This window comes from Malania oleifera, chromosome 9 (assembly GCF_029873635.1).
Source record: "Malania oleifera isolate guangnan ecotype guangnan chromosome 9, ASM2987363v1, whole genome shotgun sequence".
Taxonomy (NCBI): Eukaryota; Viridiplantae; Streptophyta; class Magnoliopsida; order Santalales; family Ximeniaceae; genus Malania; species Malania oleifera.
In genome coordinates, this window is record NC_080425.1 from 92,152,042 (window position 1) to 92,173,296 (window position 21,255).

The following is a 21,255-nucleotide window of genomic DNA, read 5'->3' on the forward strand; positions in this document are numbered from 1 at the left end:
ATCAAACCGTAATTTTTGACTACTTTGAAAAATGATACAAAAATATTGAACCTCCTTTTAAACGAGATATTTTTATATATAATTCATAAGCATCATAATAGATGGGCAAATAAAAGAAAAAAAATTCAACAAAAATCAAAAGAATAATATAAAATATCCACAACATTAATTAAAGGAGGATGAGGCATTTTGAATCTATATTTTCTTCTTTCACTCTTCCTAAAATGTCCCCAATTTTACAATTATCTTTTAATTATGTGCATAAGGTGTGATCATAATCAGAATATTTATATTAGAAGTCTATAAAATTTAAATAATGGAGTTTATGGGCCATTGGACCATCTTCTTTTGTAACAATGCGGGTGCGGGTTCCAAACAATCGGGTTGTTCTTATTCAAACCACGACCCGAATTCGATCTCCTTAACCCAAGTTCACCGCGCACTGAAAACCCCAACTGTTCTCGCAGACCGCCAGAAAGAACCATCACATGCATCTTCGATCTCTCCTGTAAGTAATACACATATATTGTTGTTCGTAATTCTATCATTTATCGATGCAATCCGGGGAGAGCTCCCTCGTTTCGATGTTTGTTTACCGAGAAAACGGAGCTAGGAAGGGCAGGAAAGAAAAAAAGTTATAATTTTTGCGTACTTGTTTGCTTTCGAAGAATTGGAAAATCTAATGAACCTCGACGAGGAACTGCCTCATGCAGAGATTAGTAATCCTAAAGGTTTAAGGCAATTGAAAGTCCAAACTTTTGAATTTTCTTCTCCCACATTTTTATTAGCTGCCAAACAGGGGAACTCGAACTTTTTCATTTATGTAGAGGTTTACTGAATTGTGTTTTGTTAGATTTTTTCCCCCGACCTTCTTATTAGGTCAGGTTTTATGAGTCAAAGCTTAATCAAGCTTTATAGTGTTAACTTGTAAGTTGTAACATACTTGATTGAGTAGAGGTTTTCCTTTTATTTATTATTATTTTTTAATATTGGATTGTTGCAATCAACAATATTTGTGGGTTCAAGTTATTATTTCTCAGCAACCATGTAGAGCATCTGTGATTGTTGAAATGATACATCTTTTATTTTCTTTTTCAGGTAAAAGTCGTATATAACTTATAATCATGCCAGATGTGCAGGCACTCGTGAATGAGTTTGTTAAGAAGCTTAAAAAACGGTGAATTCCACTTTATTGCTATGGGACTGTGCACATGCTACCCAAGGATTCATTTGTAAAGTTATGAACTCATTTTGTTTCTTGGTGGCCTTGTTTTTTTTTTTCCTGTCCTTTCTCTATGGGGGCAGTAAGATTGAGGGCTCACAGGCTACGGCGAGGCAGACAGCTGAATTGCTTCGGTCAGTAATTTCACAGCAGCGAGTGCCATACACAAACCAGGCTGGAGCTCTTATCAATGCGGTGAAGGCTGTTGGGGAGCAGCTGATTGCTGCAAATCCTGTTGGTATGTGCTCGATTAGATTTGCTGGTTCTTCACTAAACTTAACCACTACTCTTCTTTTTCTGTTTTCTTGCGAGTTGCGAGTTCATGTATTGTATATTCAATATGTGATATTGTGCTGCGACTTACCATGGTTTTTGTCTTTTTGAACCTTGTTTTTTTTGCTTTGTCTTTTGAGACCATGGTTTACAAATGAAACTTTGTAATATTTTCTTTCACATGATGATCTATTTCTGAACTTATAAAAAATTATGAAAGTACTAATTATTTGGGAAAATAAAGCCAGTAAAAAGCTAGCAAATTCTGCTGAACATCTGGGAAAATCACCCTTTGTTGGGTAAGGTTGCTTTAACATTTTGATAGTTTTTGCTGTCGTATAATGGTTAATCAAGGGGCAATAATTAGGTGAATGGATTTATTGTTTACTAATGGAGTCTATTGATATAGTGAATTCATAATAGATGTGATTCTGAAAGGCAGGTCTTAATCAAATAAAAATTGCTTTTTGGCATAAAAATGAGTCTGAATGTATGCGTTGGCAAAGTAGAGAGTGGCCAGTGTCTAAAGTTATGCTTGAAAGAGCCTGTTGGCTCAAATTAAAATGCTGCCATTTCACAACAGGAGCTTCAGACAAGACAAACTTTGGGCTGAGCAAGCACAACCTTTTTTTGGGGACAAATTTTCTCTTCAGGTTGGCTTCAGAAGGGTGATTTTCCCAGACGTTCAACAGAATTGGCTAGCTTTTTATTGGCTTGATTTTATTCATTATATACGTTTTTTCTCCCCACTTTTTTCTGCTTCTGTTTGATCTTAACAGTAGGATACCTTGTCTTCCCTATTCTATTTCTCCTCTCTTAATAAATTTCTTTGTGTAAAAATAAAAAAAAAATCTTTTCTTACAAATGGTGCTATGATACATATGTATAGCTATTTTTTTATTTTTATTTTTTCAAATTTGGTAAACTTCTGTTTTGAAGGAAGATAAGGGGGGATGAGACTGAATTAGATATTTAATGGATTATTATGAAGAAAAATTTATCTTTACTGATTAACTCTTCTCTCACATTGCCAAATCTATAAAGAGTGGAAACTACGGAATATTAAGAAGAAAGCTTAGCCAGACTAAAATTGTGAAGCTTTAGAGAAATTGACATAAAGCACTAAAATCCCAAATTTGAGTGTTTATGGTGAAGCTTTACAGAAACTAACATGTCATGCTAGAGACTTTCTGAAGAGGTTTTTGATGAAGATTTGCAAGTCAATTGTCTTTCCTTAGTCAAAGAAGAATATGGATTTTGGGGGTGGAAAGTGGGGTACGGTTAACACTTCATTTGATTAATAAACCTCTTTACAACAATACAATCTACTAATATATATAGGAAAACGAACATTAAGAAAATTGCAAATTCACTCTCAAAACATGCACTTACAAACATAAGCTTAACTAATTAATGCAAACAAAAACATATGTTGTTTAGGAGTTAGGATCTAACAAGCTTTTGGCCCTATCCTTTGGAATTGGCCCCAAATAGGGCCAAATCAATCCATCCAATTGCTAGCTTCCTGTCCTTAATCAATTAGAACAAGGGGGAAGGAAAGAGAAGAGAAAGCCAAGAAGAAGTGGAGGTGAAGAAGAGATGAATATGAAGGTGAGGAAGAAGGAAAAAGGAGAAGGTTGAAGGATAAGAAGCAGTGATCGTGAGAGAGAGATGAGGGATGCTTTTGATTCAAATAGGGTCTAATTGATCTGCCTCATGGCTGGCTTCCTGACGTACACCAATAGAGGCTTGTATTTAGAAACTGCAATTGTCATAACTTAAAAAGAGAATGGAAAGCGAAGAAAGCTCTAATTGAAAGAGAAACTGCAAGTGTCTAATGTTAATGATGAGAACTGGCACTGTTGTAGATAGATTTTATTTCTTTCGCATTATATGTTTATTTGAATTGTGTAATGTGCTCAATATTCAAGACAAGATGCTATTTTTATTTATGAGCTTTTTAATTTTAGTTTATTAATGCTTATTTTGATATTTGTGATGTAGACTAGATCTTGATTAATTTACATTATGTGTCTCTATGGATGGTGTGTTTTCTTTAGAATTTCTACACACATTAACCTATTCTATCCAGAGTCGGAATCAAATTGCATTTGGTGTAAAACTTTTTACTTTTTAAACTCCTCTCCATGGCATTCATTTGGAGCCAAATCATTTATCATGCCAGTGCTGGTTTAGGTATCATCCATGCCTATCCATGGCAAATCTAGTTGATTAGATATAAATGGTTGTCTAGAGCTCCAATATTTGAGCTTACATGTTTGTGAGAACTGTAGATGGAAACTCTAATTTGAATGGTTGTAAATGAGGTAGCTCTTGATCTCTAGTTGTCTTTGACAATGTTTTAAAAAGCTAAGGCTCAGCTCAACCCTTGGCATGTCTAAAATGCCTTGAGGCATTGTCTAAAATACTGAATCTCCAAAAGACGAGCACATTATACACTACTGCTCACACATATGTAAGGAAGGCACACCTTTTGTGCCCTAGTTGAGGCTTACAAATTTGGGATGTGTGAACTTCAAGTTAGATTTGGCTAGGCAATTTTAACAATACTTTTATACGAAAGAATGTTCTATAAGAGTTGATCTCTAGAACTCTTGAACCTCAACCTTTCCAAAAATAACTGGGAGTTGTATATTAGGTAATGAAGAAATTTGAAATTTGCAGTGTCATAACTATCTTTTGGCATGATCTACTTAATGAATTTAAGTTGGTATTCTTAGAATGTCCAACATGTAGTTTACAAATTATGTGTTATTTATTTTTTAATTTTTTTTTACAATTTTCTTAACTTTTTCTTTATTTTTTATAAAAATATATGTAATTAATTAATTTTCATATTTTTGCATAAAAAATAAAATTCTCAAAAGGGTTACATCTCAATGCGTTAAGGCTTATGCTTCGCTTGTAAGAGTTAAAATGCCTGCTTTATGTCTTTGACTTTCAAAATAATGATCTTTGATATTTGGCATGCACAAACATCTAGTTCAATGGTGGGTGAAATTAGCTAGTAAAACACCTGGTGTGACTTGATCTTGCTAGTGTGTGTTGGCTCTTGCGTATGTGTAAGTGCTACCATGGTTCTGAATTTGCACACATTAACTAATAACATGTACTAAAGTTACACACACTAGAGGATGCATTATTGCAGTACTCTTCTATCTATGGATATGTACTGAAGTTATCTCTCTCTCTCACACACAGACTTGTATCACAAAATGCAGTATTGTTTGTTTAACCCATATTGTTTGTAATTGTTGGCTTCGAACAGTTCAACATGTACAATACTATTTTGGGATCTTGTGTTTTTTGTTTTATTTTTTTCTTCTTTTTTTGTTTTTATTTGTTGGATTCCTTGTCCCCATGTGTTGTACCTTCTGTTCTTTCTATCTAATATACTTTCTTTTGTTAAAAAAATTACAATAATTGTGGTTAATTCATTTTTATCAGATTACTCGATGTATTCTTCGGGAATATTGTGAATTGTTGAGGCTTATTTGCTGTTTTCTGTGATGTTGTTCAAATGGGAATGCAGAGCTTGCTGTTGGCAATATCGTGAGGCGTGTCTTGCATATTATTCGAGAGGAGGATCTTTCTCTTGCGACAGATGCTATTGCTGGGTTGAATTTATCAGCTGTAAGTGATGATGAAGATGATGTTGATAGAGCTGATCACCCAGTTTTATCAGCTGCTGTTGTTGCTGCAGCTGCAAGAAGCACTCTGCGTCCACCTTCACTGCAAACCCTCCTTGAGGATGTGCCTGACTCAGCAGCTGTTCCCCACACTTCTTCTTCTGGGGGTGATTCTGAGGGAAAGAGCAAATGTGAGCTCTTCATTGTTTAGTCTTTAGCAAACTTCTTCTAGCTATGTTATTTTTTTTGTTTATTTATTTTTATGATTAAATTAGAATTTTATGATCAGTATTCTTTGAAGATAAATGTTTTTAAGGTTGGATGTTGGTTAACTTGAAAGTTTTATAATGGAAGTGGTTATATGAGACTTGGCATTGTGCAATTTAAGTGGTTTATTAATTTTGATATTAGGATGTGTGCTCCTTTGCAGCTGCTGATAAAAGTTCAAGGAGTAGGAAGCTAAAGCATGATGTTATCGAGGCAGTCAATGAACTTATTCAAGATATTGTCACCTGCCATGAACAGATTGCAGAGCAAGCAGTGGAGCATATTCATCAAAAGTACCTTTCTTTGAACTTTTAATATATGTTTTGTTTCATCTTTTCACATTGTTTTATATTCTTAGGCCTATGTAGAAATATTATATGTTTACTCATGTGCTCAACTTGATTTAAAAAAAAAATTTATAAGATATTTTGAATTTTCATTCCTACTTAGGTTTTGGGTATGGAATCTTAATGTGTACCTCTGCTTTAGGAATTCTTCACAAGCACAACCACCTTTTTGCGTGCCCCCATGGGCAATATTGAATACAATATTGGATACAATATTTGTCTGAAGAACGAGTAAAATGTAATTATTCATTTGGAGAGGTGGAGGGTGTGGCTTGTCAGGTTTTTAATCTATTTTCCAAATCTTCTTCCATCATAAAAATTATAAAACTAATTCTAATTGAAAATGTGAGCTTCTGAGTTTCAACTGTAAACTGGAATATCTTTTATAATTTTACTGAATAATAGTTGTTATTAAAGAAAACAATTTTAAAAGATTACAAATTGTATGATTTTTGATACCCTTGATTCTACCTTGAATCCATGATTATAGTGTAAAAGTCCCTAATTTTTTATTTTTTCTTTTTTAGTAGATACTGCATCAAAACCTACATGTAGCCTACTGGCACATAGTTTCCTAATTATTTTTTCGCTGCCTGCTCATTTATTTCTGAAGTCATTGTTGTTGAAGGCATAAGGTGTGCTAAGGTGACAAGGGGCACCGGAGACATCAGGCAGAAGGTGTAAAGCGTAGGCATGTGCCTTCAGAAGGCATGACATGGATCCATTATGCTTGTTTATAGAAGGAATATACAATAAAATTTTAATTTGTGTGGTTGTCCCAAATTATTAACTATTTAGACAAATGGTACATGTGAACCTTGCAAATGGTGTAAAGACTACATGTGAACTATACAAGAGTTAACTCTCACAAAATGTTAATCTAACTCTAGGTTTAGCATGGAATAATCATTTAACATGGAATAATCAGTTAATCCAATTCACAATAATCAGTATATATATTTTGAAACTTTAATTAAAGAGGAAAGATGTAATAGGAGGACAATAAATCCTCCTATAAAAAACAAATGAATATAAACAAGGGAAAAAAAAAACTAAAAAAGTATCAAGCTAATACTGCCAATTAACGTCAGGGTAGAAATATGGCTTTCAAATTAAGTTCCCAAATTAGTGGATGCTGCCAAAGTGAAGCTCAGACGACCTTCAACAAAAGGGTATTTGTACCCTAAACCGACATAGGTGGGTATAAAAAAAAAAGAATGTACCGTTCGAGTATTCCAAATTGCACGATCTTGCAGTCAAGCTCCCGTCTGCCTTTTCACTCGAGGGCCCTTTTTTGATGAATAATATGGTCCAATGATTTCAGCGACGAATACAAAAGGGTCTGGATATTGATACAAGTCATCTAATTGTTCTTTGGAGTACAATACTTCAGAAAATTTCGCTTAAGCCATGCACCACTTGTGTCCGCGTTCCTGTAGGCACCCCTCTCTTTCAAGAGGATTCATGGCATAGATTAGGCATATAGGCATTCCAACCCATTTTAGTGCAAAGCCACCTACAGACGCTTTATGCCCAATCATTCCAGATAACGCTTGCATCCTCTATAGTATCGTGAATAATCAGGAAGTTAAATTGGTATTTTATTGGCCTGAAATTAATTTTTTTTGGTTGATTAGCTTACTTCCTAGCTTTGAAGTATTGGAGATTTTTTTACTACAGGTAGTCAATATGGGGTTGACTGAGGCTGGAATTTATCTATGATCCCTATGTAATTGCAGTTTGGCTAAAACCGTTGAGAATTTCCTTGGAAATAGTTTTCCATGAATTTAATCTTCTAATTTTTTTCATGCTAAATTATATTTTGAACTTTTGATTTTAAGGCATTATCCCCAAACTTGAAAAATGAGAGAATCAAATTGCACTAGATTTTTTATTTTTTTTTTTAAATTTTCAGGAATTTTTGAAGTATTTTTATTGAATTCAAATGGGAGTATTCCATTTTTCACATGCAGGATCTTAAGTAATAAATACATAAATGGGTTTACATGTTAACAAACTGCAAGTGAATAAACAACTGCGTATGGTGGAACAATATCACATTTTGAGAAGGTGCTAACCATTCTATTCAGAAGGTGTTGAGGTTGAATATTAATTCTCTTAAGAGTGGAATTGTGGGAATAGGCATTGACCCAAGCTTTTGCTAGGATAACAGATTGTGGTGTTCTGAGTTGGCCTATTACCTACTTAGGAGTTCCTTTAGGGGGCAATCCTCCTGCTAATTCTTTATGGAATTCGATCTGTGAGAGAATTACTAGGAGGCTGATGGGGGGAAAGGAGTGTTTTCACTTTTTTAAGGGGTGGTATTACTCTTATCTGTGCTTGTCTTTCTTCTTTTCCCATGTATTATTTATCCCTTCTTAGAACTCTGGTGAGAGTTACCGTTGTTAGAGAAGTTGATGAGGGTTTTTTTTGTGGTTAGGTGCTGGCGAGTGGGAGAGATTGTTTAGTTGGTTGGAACATTGTGGGTAGATCTGAAAGGGGTCTAGGTAATTTGGAATTTAAAAACATTTCCTTGGTGGGGAAGTAGTTATGGTGCCTTCCTTTAGAACCTAACTCTTTGGCACGAGGTAATTTGTAGTAAATTTGGACTTCTATGAAATGTGTGGGATGCTATTGTATGCACGAATCCTTAAAAATTTGTGTCTTACATGCTTCTGTCTTTATATTTTTCGTTATAAAGTGGGTAATGGGGAGAGAATCCATTTTATGGGAGGATAATTGGATTGGGAATGTGCCTTCCCTCGTTTTTTTGTTTATTTAATCAAGTCTCCTATTGCTGTCTTCCTCATTTTGCTAGAGGATGGCCATGCTTGTGATTTTCATTTTTGGAGGAATCTTAGTGAGAGAGAAACTATTGAGCTTATTTCTTTGACTCTCATGCTTGATCGTTTCATGTTCAATTGGGTAGTGATTAATGTGTTTGGATTCTTGATTCTTCTGGGGATTTCTTGTTCAAATCTTTCCTTTCTCATTTTGTTCGTGATCCTAATGTTAGCCCCTCCACCCTTTATTCTGTAATCTAGAAAGGTAAAGACTATAAAGTTCCTTCAAAGATCAAGGTCTCTTCTTCAACTGCTATTCTAGAGAAAATTAATACTAAGGATTTACTTCTGAAGCAAAGGCTGAGCAAGGCCCTGTCTCTCGATGTTTGTCCTTTTTGGAATGATTTGTTTAGGATCTTTCATGAAATTAGGTGTACCTGGCTTTAGAGCATTTTTTTGTATTATTATGTTTGGAGCTTTTGGTAAGAGGAAATAGAGGAAAGTTTCTTGGCAATGTATTGCTCTGGGTATTATTTGGCGCATTTGGTTGGAAACAAATTCTAGAATCTTTAAAGGTGTTCCCACTTCCAGTTGTATGCTTTGGAGGAGAGTGATCATCCTTGCATCCCTTTGGTGCGTAGTAAAATGGTTTCTTTAGTCATTTTTCTTTGGAAGACATGGAGCGGGATTGGTTGATGTACTCTATTAGATTCGTCTTGTATTTAATTTTTTTTTTCCTGTTTAGCCACTTTCCTTTTGTAATGTGAGGATAACTTGTTCTCCTTGTTTTTTTTGTTTTTTTCTTTTCTTTTTCTTTATTGTAGTTATTCTTTCTTCTTTATTATGATTTTTTTTTTAATTTTTAAAATCGCATTTCTTTAATCATATGCATGCCATCCTAGGATTAGATTAAATGATGAAAAAATAAAACAAAACTAGAAGACAATATGCATCAGGCATTCATTTCTTGTACCCTGGCGAGATGTGTGCACTTGACGTAGGTTTTTGCCTTGCCTTAGGATACTTGCTTAGTGTGGCTTGGAACTTGGCATGCTTTAGGCCGGCTTTAAGAGCTATGCCATGGTTCTAGAGATAGAGGGTGGCTTGGGTCTTGGAAATTTGGTGTCTGAAAACACTGCTCTCTTCTCTAATTGGTTTTGGTGGTTCCTCTTAGAGGATTCATCCCTATGGCATATTGTCATTAAAAGTAAGTTTGCATTGCATGTGAATGGTTGGGGTACTAACTAGGGATCTATATGTTCTTCCAAAAGTCCATGGGGATCATTCCGCATACCAAGTTTGTTCTAGGCGAGGGTTCTTGTATTCATTTTTGGGAAGATATATGGGTGGGAATGTTGCTTTGTCCACTTCTTTTTCCTTGTCTTTCTCACTTGAGTTTGGCGCATAATGCTGCTATTACTTTTTTTTTTGGTTGTTGTTTCGGATGGCCCTGTGCCTTCTTGATATTTCACTTTCGCAGATAAATGTCCATCTCACTTTCGCAGACAAATGTCCATTTCACTTTCGCATAAGTGTTTTAGCTTATTGGGATAGATTTGGGTTTGCCCGTTCACAGTGGAGAACCTCTTGGAAACTTCCTGTTCTGATTTTGGTAGGGAAAAAAAGGATGTGGTAGCATTATGGGATGCATGTTTTTGCAGTGCTGTGGGGTTTTGTTGTTATGAGAAAAGTTTCATTATTTGGCTTCGCTACTCTGTTGGTTTTGGGTGCTTTAAAGGAGTTAGCTTCTCAGATATCCAGTGGGGTTGGCTTTCTTTCTTGGTTTCCTTTGTGTTTTCTGCTTTACTTTTCTACTTTTTGTTTTTTTTCTTCCTGTTCTTTTTAGGAGGATTTCTTTTCTACTTTTTGTATCTTCTTCCTTCTTTAATGAAACCTTCTTCCTTTGCTATAAGAAAACAACTATGTCTAGAGTATTGGTAAGAATAGGTGTGGAATGGACATAGTGTTGATGAAGCTATTATTGTTTTGGAAGAAAGTTATTTTTCTGGACCTGTTTGAATTTATTTGGTGAAATTGATATATTTGAACATTTTTGTTTTTCTTTTGATTAGTAAGAGCTTTTTGTGTTGGGATCCCATGTCCGTCTCACATGCTCTTTGCTGTTTTCTTACTTGGGCAGAAGTATGAATATTTTAATCATAAAATATCTTGGCTAGTTTTAAGAACTGTTGATAGCATATTATGATGAATGGAGAAATTGTGTTAAATTTTAATAAACGACTCTGAAAAATTTTATATTTATAAATGCTAACTTTACATGGTTGGTGAGAGGTGCTAGAGCAGTGGCAAGTAGGCTTGATAGATTCCTTTTTTACAAGGAGTAGGATGAGTTCCCTAATCTCTCTCAATTTATTTTACGTAGACCCACTTCTGACCTCTTTCCCATCATGTTGGAATCAGGGAAGGTTTCTTAGGGTCCTACTTTTTTCAGGTTTAAAAAGACTTGGTTGGATCATGATTCCTTCCATCCCTTAGTCAGGATTCTTGGAATGAGGAGGCGGAGAGGGGGTGGGAAGGTTTTAGATTCTGGAAAAAATTGAAGAGGTTAAAAGTGAAGTTGAAAGAATGGAATAGGGAGGTGTTTGGAGATTTAAGGTTTAGAAAGGCTAGTGATTAGGTCTTTCTTATCATGTGATCTACTTATCATGTGATCTATTGGTGGACGTAGTAGTGGAAAAGCTAATTTGAAGCATTAATTAACAAAAAATTCTTGGGACTCTCATGTAATTGTTTTTCCTTTTTATGGTTTTTTTTTTAAACAAAGATTAACTCTCATGCAGAATTATGTTTCATTTCAGATGGGACAAACTGGTCTCTGATGTATTGTTTTTTTTTAAAATAATTTTTTTATTTATATTCTTGAATATTCTGTAAGTTAGGGAATGGAATGGCACTGAAGTTTATGTATATCTCCGTACAATACGTCCATAAATGCATTGGATTTTGTAATGCTCTTATTTGGTTCATTAGTTTCAAGGCTTTCTTAATTTTTCTTGAATTTTTTAATTTGGTTGATGTTGACTCTTGAAGTGTCTTCTCAGTGAGGTAATATTAACTTTAGGCAGTTCGAAAACAGTGATGGAGTTTCTTTGTGCTGCAAAAGAGAAAAAAAGATCTTTTCGGGTATTTGTTGCTGAGGGTGCCCCGAGGTTTGTATTTTTTTTGCAATGCAAAGGAACTTATTTTTTAAATAAAATTTTAACTTTCTTTTTGTAATTGTGTTGTTATTACTTTAATACAATTAGGTACCAAGGGCACATTCTTGCAAAAGAATTGGTTGCGCGAGGTTTACAAACCACATTGATCACTGATTCTGCAGTATTTGCCATGATTTCCCGAGTGAACATGGTATGTAACAATTTTTATTTTTTTGCTTTTGATAAAATATTTTTTGAGTTGTTTCTGCTTCATATTGAAATTTGAAATTTAAAGGTCATTGTTGGAGCTCATGCTGTCATGGCCAATGGTGGGGTCATAGCACCTGTTGGATTGAATATGGTAGCACTTGCAGCTCAAAGGCATGCTGTCCCTTTTGTTGTACTTGCTGGAAGTCACAAGGTATTCTGGCATTATAATAGCTGTTCTTTATGGTTTTTTCAGAAGAAAATGATTAAACTAATTTGTCAAACCATGTGCATAAATATGTTCTAAAATTTATTGGTTTGTTTATGCTTTGAGGTGGAAGAAAATGTCATGTTTTTTTCTTTTGGAAAGGATTGTCAATTGAGTGTAGATGTAATAGTTTTTGATAGTGAATAAAAGTTGGTGTTTTATTTATATCTGTAATGCTACACAAACAAAAAAGTTGCTTAAAAGTCTTTTTTACAAATGCACATGGTAATAAGTCATTTATGCAAATAAAAAAAAATTGTTTCACATTTTTTGTTTTGTTAAGCATTTCCCTGTTTTGATGATTTTGTATTTATGTTCTTTGTATACTTTTGAAATTATGGAAGTGGTAATCCTTCAAGTTTTAAGCAAGTGAATTCAACCTGTAGCCTTTTTGAGTTATGTTCCTTGATGGTTTATTTGCTTCCTATGATATTATTTTGGTTTATTAAACTAGTTTAGTGCAATATATATTTTATTATATTTTATATTAATTTATTGTGTAAATTATATTTTTTGATAATGGCTTGCATAGATTGGCCAACATTTAGCGACATTACTGCCATAAAAAAGATATTGACCCACATTTGGCTCAAATCTTTTAAATGTGATCCCCTTATACCTAGGTATGGATTTCATTTTCTTGAACACCCAATTTGATTCTTCTCTCCTGAAATCCAATGAAAAAAATATTTTCATCCCCTGCAAATCCCAAATATCTGTGATGAAAGGGGAACCTGACAACCCCTGAATGACAAGAGTCAAGAGGCTCATACTAACAGCTCGCAGGTAGGTTGACTGCTGAACAAATCAGAACATACCTCATTGCCATAAGAGAACAACTGCCCTATCCAAACTCTCATCCTCATAGGCTACTTCCTTCACATAGCCCAGGCTGAAAGTCTGACCAGAAACCCAGCAGCAAAGCTCCTTGGCCTATTTATAGCAATTTGTCTTTGTTTCCAGCAGTTACATCTTCTGGAGTAGGTATATTTACTACCTTAATTATTGCTTTTAACTACTTAATATCATAGCTTAAAAACCCGGACCAGACTGGCCAGACCTAGTGGGTTGGAATGGAAGTAACCGATCCTTTTGCCATTTGCCACTGGATTTGCAATGGACAAGGATCAACCTGGCCAAAACCAAGTGACTTGGACAGACCGGTAACCCAGTGATCCAGCTGGGTTTCAGCACCTCACAGAAGAAAAATTAAAAACTGCTGCTAATGAAACTCAACCCAGGGATGTCTTGTAATTAAGAGTAATAGTAATAGTTTACCACTGCACTTGTTTAAGGTTAGTCTAATTATATTGAAAAATAATATGCATACTCTATACTTTGCATTTATATCACTCTTAACTCTTTTATTTGTAAATAAGGCTGCACTTGTTTAAGGTTTGTCTAATCATATTGAAAAATAATATGCATACTCTATACTTTGCATATATATCACACTCTTAACTCTTTTATTTGTAAATAAGTTTTAGTTTAATAAAATATTCTATCACTATTGTCTAATAATAATAATAATAATAATAAATAAATAAATGAATGAATGAATAAGTTTCTAGAATGTTTAAATAATAGGGAAAGTACTAAGTAGTATAAATTTGTTTAGGCTTTTTTCTTAATTGTTCTTAGTTCTAATGAGCTTTATAATTTATAATGAGCATTTTTGTAATATATTCACGATTGCTTTAATAATGAATGAGTAAATAGTATAATATTGTTGGCTCTAATTGGGTATTATATTTTATATATTGTGTGTATGTATATCAACGGTACAACCGCTGATCTGACCAATCTGACCAAGCTGGTAGCTTCACCAAAGGCATTGGTTAATAGTATGTTGATGCCTTTGCAGAATATTTTTAGCTTTTCAAAGTTTCCCAACACTTGTAGTTCAAAATGTGCCCCTCCCTCGCCGCGCCCCCCCCCCCCCCCCGGGGGCGCCCCCGGCACCCCTAATTTCTTTTTTTAAATTTCACTTGTTACAGATTTTTTAAAAAAAAATTATTTATGAGAAGTTCATAATACAATCATTAATAGATGGGGTGCAATAGGAATGTGTTCAACCTCTTGTTTTTGGAATAATATATTGCAGTCAAAATGATGACTAGACCTGGTATTAAAGCCATTATGCATTTGGTTCTTGTTACGAAAAAAAAAAAAAAAAGCAAGAAATTGCAGCCTGGTTTTTGAAAAATATTGACCAAGTTTAATGGTTATTGTTATATCATGTGCTAAACATGCTACTTTTAATAGGTGAATGTCTTGCATATCATAGCTGAATCTCACAAATTGTTAACCATCTAAAATTTTTCTGCCTCTGATTTTATTGTGGTGCTTTTGTTGATTGCTGTTTCTCTGCATGACAGCTGTGTCCCTTGTATCCACACAATCCGGAGGTCTTATTAAATGAACTGAGATCCCCATCTGAGCTCCTGGATTTTGGGGAATTCTCAGATTGTTTGGATTTTGGAAGTGGCACCAGTTCCCCTCTTCTTCATGTTGTCAATCCTGCGTTTGACTATGTGCCACCAAAGCTTGTTAGTCTGTTTATTACCGACACGTAAGTTTACTTTGTTGTAAAAGAATTCCCTTTCTACTATTATTATTCTGACATATTCTCACAACATTTGTAAGAAAAAAACTAAAGATTTCAAGAAAACAGTGTCCATTTTACATCTCCCTCTGCGTCAAAAAACAAATTCTATGTGCATATTTTGGTAAATTTCTTAGATGTTTTAACAGCAGGGAGAATATTTAACTTCAATTTGTATCTAACAGATAGTTGAATTATAGACCAACACGGATGTCCATTTTTATTTTGTTTAGTTTCACACAATCACAACATTTTTTATTCTCCTCGTTATGTTTCGTGTTGAATTAGTTTCATATTCTTGCAATTTCTGGAAAGTTTTAGTAACTATTCTTCACTGAACAGAGGAGGGCATAACCCATCATACATGTACCGGCTTATCGCTGATTATTACTCTGCTGATGACTTGGTGGTGCGACGGCCACCAGCTTCTTGAAATTGAATTTAGATTTCTCTGTTTTTAATATCTATTGAGTAAGTCATTCTGATAATTTAATTTTACCTCTTGTCTATTGCTGGTTGTGCTTAAATTCAGTTTTCACTTACTAGTTTAACTGCTATGTACTGCAGTCCTGCAACATAAGTTTTGGTTTTGTATGTTTTATGTTTTTATTCCTGTGAAAAGTCAAGCCCATACTTTGTCTGGGTTTGATGAGCTGTGATATATTATATGAGATTCTTGCATATGTGAACATTTTATCGATTAGTTAAAATTTTACAGGGAGGGAAATTTTCAGCAGTCTGATCTTCTTGTGAACCTAGGGCATTAATAACATTGTCTTTTTTTTTTTTTTTAATAAATAAATGAAGATAAAGAAAACTATGGAGAGTGAGGAACAGAGGAGCCTTTGATGGAACAGCTATGTCTGTTGCTTTACTTCTCTTCTTAGTTGGTTTAGTGGATTGTATATTTCTGATATTTGCACAGTACTTGATTTTTTGATTACTCTGTCATATGGGTGATACCATATTTTCTTTTTGTTTTCCTTGTTCGGACAGTGTCTTTTTGTTCGTAATTGGGTGGCACCCTTTCGGTGCCCTTCAAAATGAATTTTCTCTTTGCTGATAAAAAATAAAGATGAAGAGAACTAATTTCCAAGTGAAAACTAGCCCCTTGGAATCTTGAACTGTCTCAAACATGAGCAGGACAAGAAAATACCTCTTTTGCAGCATTGGTTATGAGACAACAGCAAAGCATGTAGTTCTTCTTGCATAGAATGCTGCACTTTCACATTTTCTGATAATCATGATAGCCGATTAAGAATGGACATTGAAGATTGGCTGGATAAAAATTATCCTCTTTAGATGCCGGGGGCTAAAGGTGTCGGTTCTTTGATGGCATGGGAGTTCTTTTGGTCCAAAGAAAGGTGCCCTTAGTAGATATGTAGAAACTAGTCCAATAAATTATCACTTTAATTTAGTTGTGTCCGGCACCAGGTTTATTCTGGTGAGTCAATGTTGTGACTTTTTAGGTTCTTTTGTTTTTGTTTTTTTTTTTTTTTAAGATAATGGTATCATGGGTCTTAATTGGGTCAAGTTTCGGATTTGGACCTTTAGTTATAGTTGGTTTCTGTAGTCTTTAGAATTTGTTTGTCAAAACTTGGACTTGTTTGCTTGATCGACTAGAAGTTCTTGGACCTCAAGTTTTTTCATGTAGCCTTATAGAATTTGATGTAATTAAGACAAAAGTTGAATGAATACTTGAGGGCTTGTTTGGTCCTTCTCTATCTCTCTCTCTCTCTCTCCCCTACATTGCTCTTGGGTTACAGTTTACAGCACATCAGCACATCCTTCAACCTTGTTTTTTCTTTCTCCCTCCCTCTGCCTGCCTAATCAAAGCCCTTTCCTTATACCTTCAACCCCCAAACCCCAGTGTCTTCCAGACCTTTTTTGACTAACAAAACCTCCAATTGTACCAACTAAACCCCAATCTTCTTGAAAGTCCTGAGGTTCCTGCAACCTATCTCCTTGCTGCTTGTCACTAAGCTGCCCCTCTTTCAGCCTTAAATGCCTTCCCTCATTCACCCTAGCAACTCCCTTTACCTCTTGCCATTCAAACCCACAATAATTCTATTGCAGCTTAGGTTTGCTTAGCTGTTCTGCACCAGAGACATAGGACATAGTTTCAATATGATATTGCACACAAGGATACAGTAAATTTGAAAAAATTATAGGGCATGTATGGTAGGAACATGGCAATTTATGTTAACTATGACAATGGTGAGGGTGTTGCATTGAAACCTGAAGGTTTGAGGTACAAATCATGAAAATACTCTCTAATCCAAAGATATGTTAATATATTTAAGTATATTATCTATTACAATGGTGAGGGTGTTACATCAAAACCTGAAGGTTAGAGGTACAAATCACGAAAGCACTCTCTCTAATCTCGGAGGTAAGATTGCATATATGATACATCATCCCCCCCTCATACCCCGCTGCTGCAGGAGCCTTGTGCCACAATTTGACATCGGACGTGTACTAGGGAGATCTTGGGCTTATAAGGATAGTTTGGGTTCCAACCATGTGGGGTGCCTTTTATGGGACAACCATGAGCTCAGTGGGCCAAAGCAGATACCTCACTGGATTTGGGCTGAGATTGTTACACCTTGCACACTAGGTGTTACATTTTGAAGGTGAGCCTTGACTCAATAGTAAGGTCAAAGATTCAGATCATGGAAACAGCCTGTCCGAGGGTAAGAGTGCATGCATCTTGCCCCCACTAGACATCCAATGGCATGGAAGCCTTGTGGATTGGGTGTTACATTTGCACAGCTATGACAAATATTAAGTTTTTAGTATTGATATAACCTATAAAAATAAAAAATCTTAATATCAATGCTATGCTTCTTCCTCTTTGATCTCCTTTTCAAGGAATCCTTATTATGTTCCTCTGTGATTGCCTACAAGTTCATTGCATTTTTTTTGGCAAAATACACCGTCTTCTCCTGAGTTCTGTGAAAAAAAAAATAAAATAAAAAATAAAATAAAAGCCTCTGTTGCACTTACCACCCTTAGCATTTAATTTGTTGACCAATTATTACCCTTCCATTAGTAGGTTTTAAGAGCTGGCAGAATCTGGTGATATCTCAATTTTTTATATAGGATCTTTACCCTTGCAGATCATCATATGCCCAATCTTACCTATCCATTTTTCTCTTGATCTCGTCTATCTATGTTTTTTTCTTTTTTCCCCTCTCTCACCACCTTACCAACTTGATTTAGGTGGGTTATGAGCTCAAAGAAAAGGCACCCAGCTTGTTACACACACACACATCCCTTGGTTCAAATGGGTCGCCTGCATGTCAAGATGGCTGGAGATAAATGTGATTCTGTTGGTTTGGCGGTGGCAGCATCCATTATTTTGGAAAATTTAGGTGAAATGCTGAAAGCTGATGAGAAATGGGAAGAATGTGAAAGACTGCTCTTCAAATTGAGTAAAATATGGCTACTTTGGGTGTAGTGTAACTGAGTTTGATAGCTGGAGTAGTTATTGGTGTTTTCTTTAGAATTTAGTGGAAATATAAATGATGATGATTGGGTAAGGGTTGTTGCTTGTGCTGAATGTCATGACGGGAAGGTTGGAAAATTGGAGAATGTGGTTGACAAACATCTTGTGTGTTGATCAAGTTAGTGTGATAATTTTTATTGATTATTTTTCCTAGTGTGTTTGCTTACTGAGAATATTTGGAAAATCAGATGAGCTGTTCGTATCAAATTTGATGTTGGTGAACAGTGCTGGATTCGATATTCATTATGCAATTTTGGTCCCCCATTATCTATCTAAGCTTGATTCTGTTCAATGGCATGATCCTTATGTCCATTTTTGGTGATGAAGGAATTGCACTATCTTAATTTTAAAAGAACAAGTTCCATGGATTGATCATAAGCAATGAATCATTCACTAGCTCTCCATCTTTGCACCATGGCTTGATTTGCATGATTAAATATAAGTGGAGGCGATGTTTGCATGTAAACATGGTTCTCATCGATGCTAAGCACACAGGTGATGGGCGAGAATCTTCCCCTCCCCTCTTTTCTCTCTCTCTCTCTCTCAGTTGGTCACCAGAATTAATGATGGAGGGCGATGAGTGCGCTTTTACGTGCTGGTGGTGGATATCTCCAAATTTTGGGTGCATAAAGTTTTAGTTATTTACTTGCTCAAACAATTTTGTTTTAGTCAAACCAATTTATTCAATGACGTTGTTTTGTTATCCCGGATGTGTCATCTAAAAGCAATGGGGCCTTTTTCTGTAAATGGATGCAAAAATGTCGAGAAAAAATTATGTTAGCTCCATTTACTAGATGTAACTGAAATATGCTGTGTGCGCGCTTTTTATTTTTTATTTTATTTTTTAATTTATTTTCATTGACAATTGAAAACACAACAAAGTTGCATTACAATGCGTCATTATTACATCTAAAGCATGTTGAAGAAGTATTGGGAAAGTGCCATGGAGTGCCTCAGGCATGTTGAAGAAGTGTCTGAAACTAAGAATATTTAAAATTGTTTGATAAGTTAATGAAGAGTTACATAAGCGTCCACTGCAGTGTATTCAAGGAACATTGATGTTCTACACACACACACTGCCCTTATCAAAGTCTCCATGCTTTACATAACAACAACAACAACAAAACCAAGCCTTAGTCCCACTAGGTGGGGTTGGCTATATGAATCCTTTTCCGCCAATTTATACGATCATGGACCATTTCTTTTGATAGATTCAAGGATATTAAATCCTTACTCATTATCTGCTCCCAAGTTATTTTAAGTCTACCCCTACCCTTTCTACTGCCCTCCACAGTAATTAAGTCACTCTTCCTCACAGGTACACTATGTGGCCTACGTTGCAGGTGTCCATTCCATGCTTTACATAGAATGATGATTATTTTGAGAGCTTCTAAACCTTTTCTAGGGCAGTTGTCAAATTGAAGGAGAAAGAAGTTTGGCCTGTGCTGGTTTTCCATGACAAAGAGATTGCAGTGCTTTCACTGTTGAGTTAAACCTAATTAAAGGCTTGGTTTTAGGGAAACAAAAACTCCTTTAAATAAACAAAGATTCTGACCCAATCACTGCAGTTCAAACGTCTCCATACAAATATTCAAAATTTCAAAGTTCTAGGACAGAATAGAAGACATAATACGAGGACCTATTATTTCCCCAAGAGACTAAAGACCTATTTTTTTGAGGTGGGCATCTCTGGTCAGTCCAAACTGCTCAAGAGCTTTAGGATGGAAGTGCTAGAAATTTCTTGAGTCAGAATATTTTTCTTCTACACAACAATTTTTTGTGATGCTGGTGCTCCCAGTTGTTCTCCCAGATGATCTTCAGAACAAATTGAAGCAGGTTTAAGTTGCAATAGAATTCTGTCTCAAATTCCTATTTTGTAAGCTTTGAGAAGTTAAAATTACCGTTTTCATCATCATTTGTATGATGAGTATCTGCTGATGTTTTGTAATTTTGCAGTTTTCAGGTAGTTAAATACAGAATCCATCTGGGAAGGAGAAATGAAATTCAAATGGTGCTGGTGATGGGGCTGCAAGAAACTTGTGCCAAAGCAGTCATAGAGTTTTAGGTAGGATGTGAAACAAAAAGGTGAGGAAGACGGGCAAATGGAATGGTGATTTTTGGAACTCTAATGAGTGTTGAGGATGAAAGCTGTAATGAGATGAATGGACAGACGGGAGCCAAGTGATTTATGTTGTGATGGGAAGTGGACGAGAGCTGAAATTGTAGCAGAACAGACAGAACTAAGTGATAAAATGCCTGGAAATTTCAGGTTTAAATTATGGAACAGAAGTTGTGTTGCTTTTGTTTGTATAACTTGGTAGCTGTCTGCGTTTGAGGATTCTGGGAAGATAATTTTTTGTTTTCGCTATGGAACAGTTCTATCTAATACAAGCACTACAAATAATTTGTCATCTATTATTGCCCCGTGATTCCTTTTTGCCAGAACAGGCTATACGCCTATATGACTTTCTTTGATATTTGGGCAATGCAGCAAGATGTTGGCTGCAATTTTATTCCATTCATCTTCACACAGTAAGATTGAATTTGACAGGATGTTGTTTCATTGCCAGGGAAAGAAATCTCTATGGCTTGTTCACCAGCAGAAATTGAACTATTAAATTTTGATTTATAAAATAATTACAAAATTTCATCTTCTTTCTAAGATTAAAAAAAAATTTAAAATTTATAACAAAAATTTGAAAAGCATAAGCAGAAAGTTGAAGGCGCGTTGACTGCACCCAGTTATTATTGTTTTGCCCTTATTCTTTATGGGGAAAACGAAGGTGTTTTGACAGTAGGTACAGATTTTCACCATTGCAGGAGAAATGGAGCTCGAGAGGTCCCCTGGCGCCCAAAAAAAATATATGGCAATTTTACATGTACTTTTGCAAAGAGACAATTTCATTATATTTTTTGGTAAATTTATACCTTTTAGTCAAATTTGAAGTTGGAATTGAATTGTATGAT

The 21,255-nt window shown here is 35.2% G+C and overlaps 1 protein-coding gene across 2 annotated transcripts; it reads left to right on the forward strand.

Annotated features, from left to right (window-relative positions):
• Positions 1–371: 371 nt before the first annotated feature.
• LOC131163830 (uncharacterized) lies at positions 372–20,701 on the forward strand. Of its 2 annotated transcripts, none has more exons than XM_058120612.1 (11): positions 372–508; positions 1,099–1,177; positions 1,306–1,460; positions 5,049–5,336; positions 5,576–5,705; positions 11,605–11,712; positions 11,809–11,911; positions 11,996–12,121; positions 14,554–14,747; positions 15,123–15,251; positions 20,245–20,701. In XM_058120612.1, the coding sequence occupies exons 2-10, from the start codon at positions 1,125–1,127 to the stop codon at positions 15,211–15,213; spliced, it is 1,248 nt and encodes a 415-aa protein (XP_057976595.1). In that variant the 5' UTR covers positions 372–508; positions 1,099–1,124; the 3' UTR covers positions 15,214–15,251; positions 20,245–20,701. The 2 variants fall into 2 exon arrangements, with proteins under 2 accessions (XP_057976595.1, XP_057976596.1); XM_058120613.1 differs by lacking the exon at positions 372–508 and adding an exon at positions 544–731.
• Positions 20,702–21,255: the final 554 nt, after the last annotated feature.

Bases quoted from the DNA above. Each gene is read 5' to 3' on its own strand.
- LOC131163830 (XM_058120612.1), top strand. From the start codon at position 1,125: ATGCCAGATGTGCAGGCACTCGTGAATGAGTTTGTTAAGAAGCTTAAA. The intron at 11,713-11,808 runs GTTTGTATTTTT...TAATACAATTAG, and splicing joins GTTGCTGAGGGTGCCCCGAG to GTACCAAGGGCACATTCTTG. The intron at 12,122-14,553 runs GTATTCTGGCAT...TCTGCATGACAG, and splicing joins TACTTGCTGGAAGTCACAAG to CTGTGTCCCTTGTATCCACA.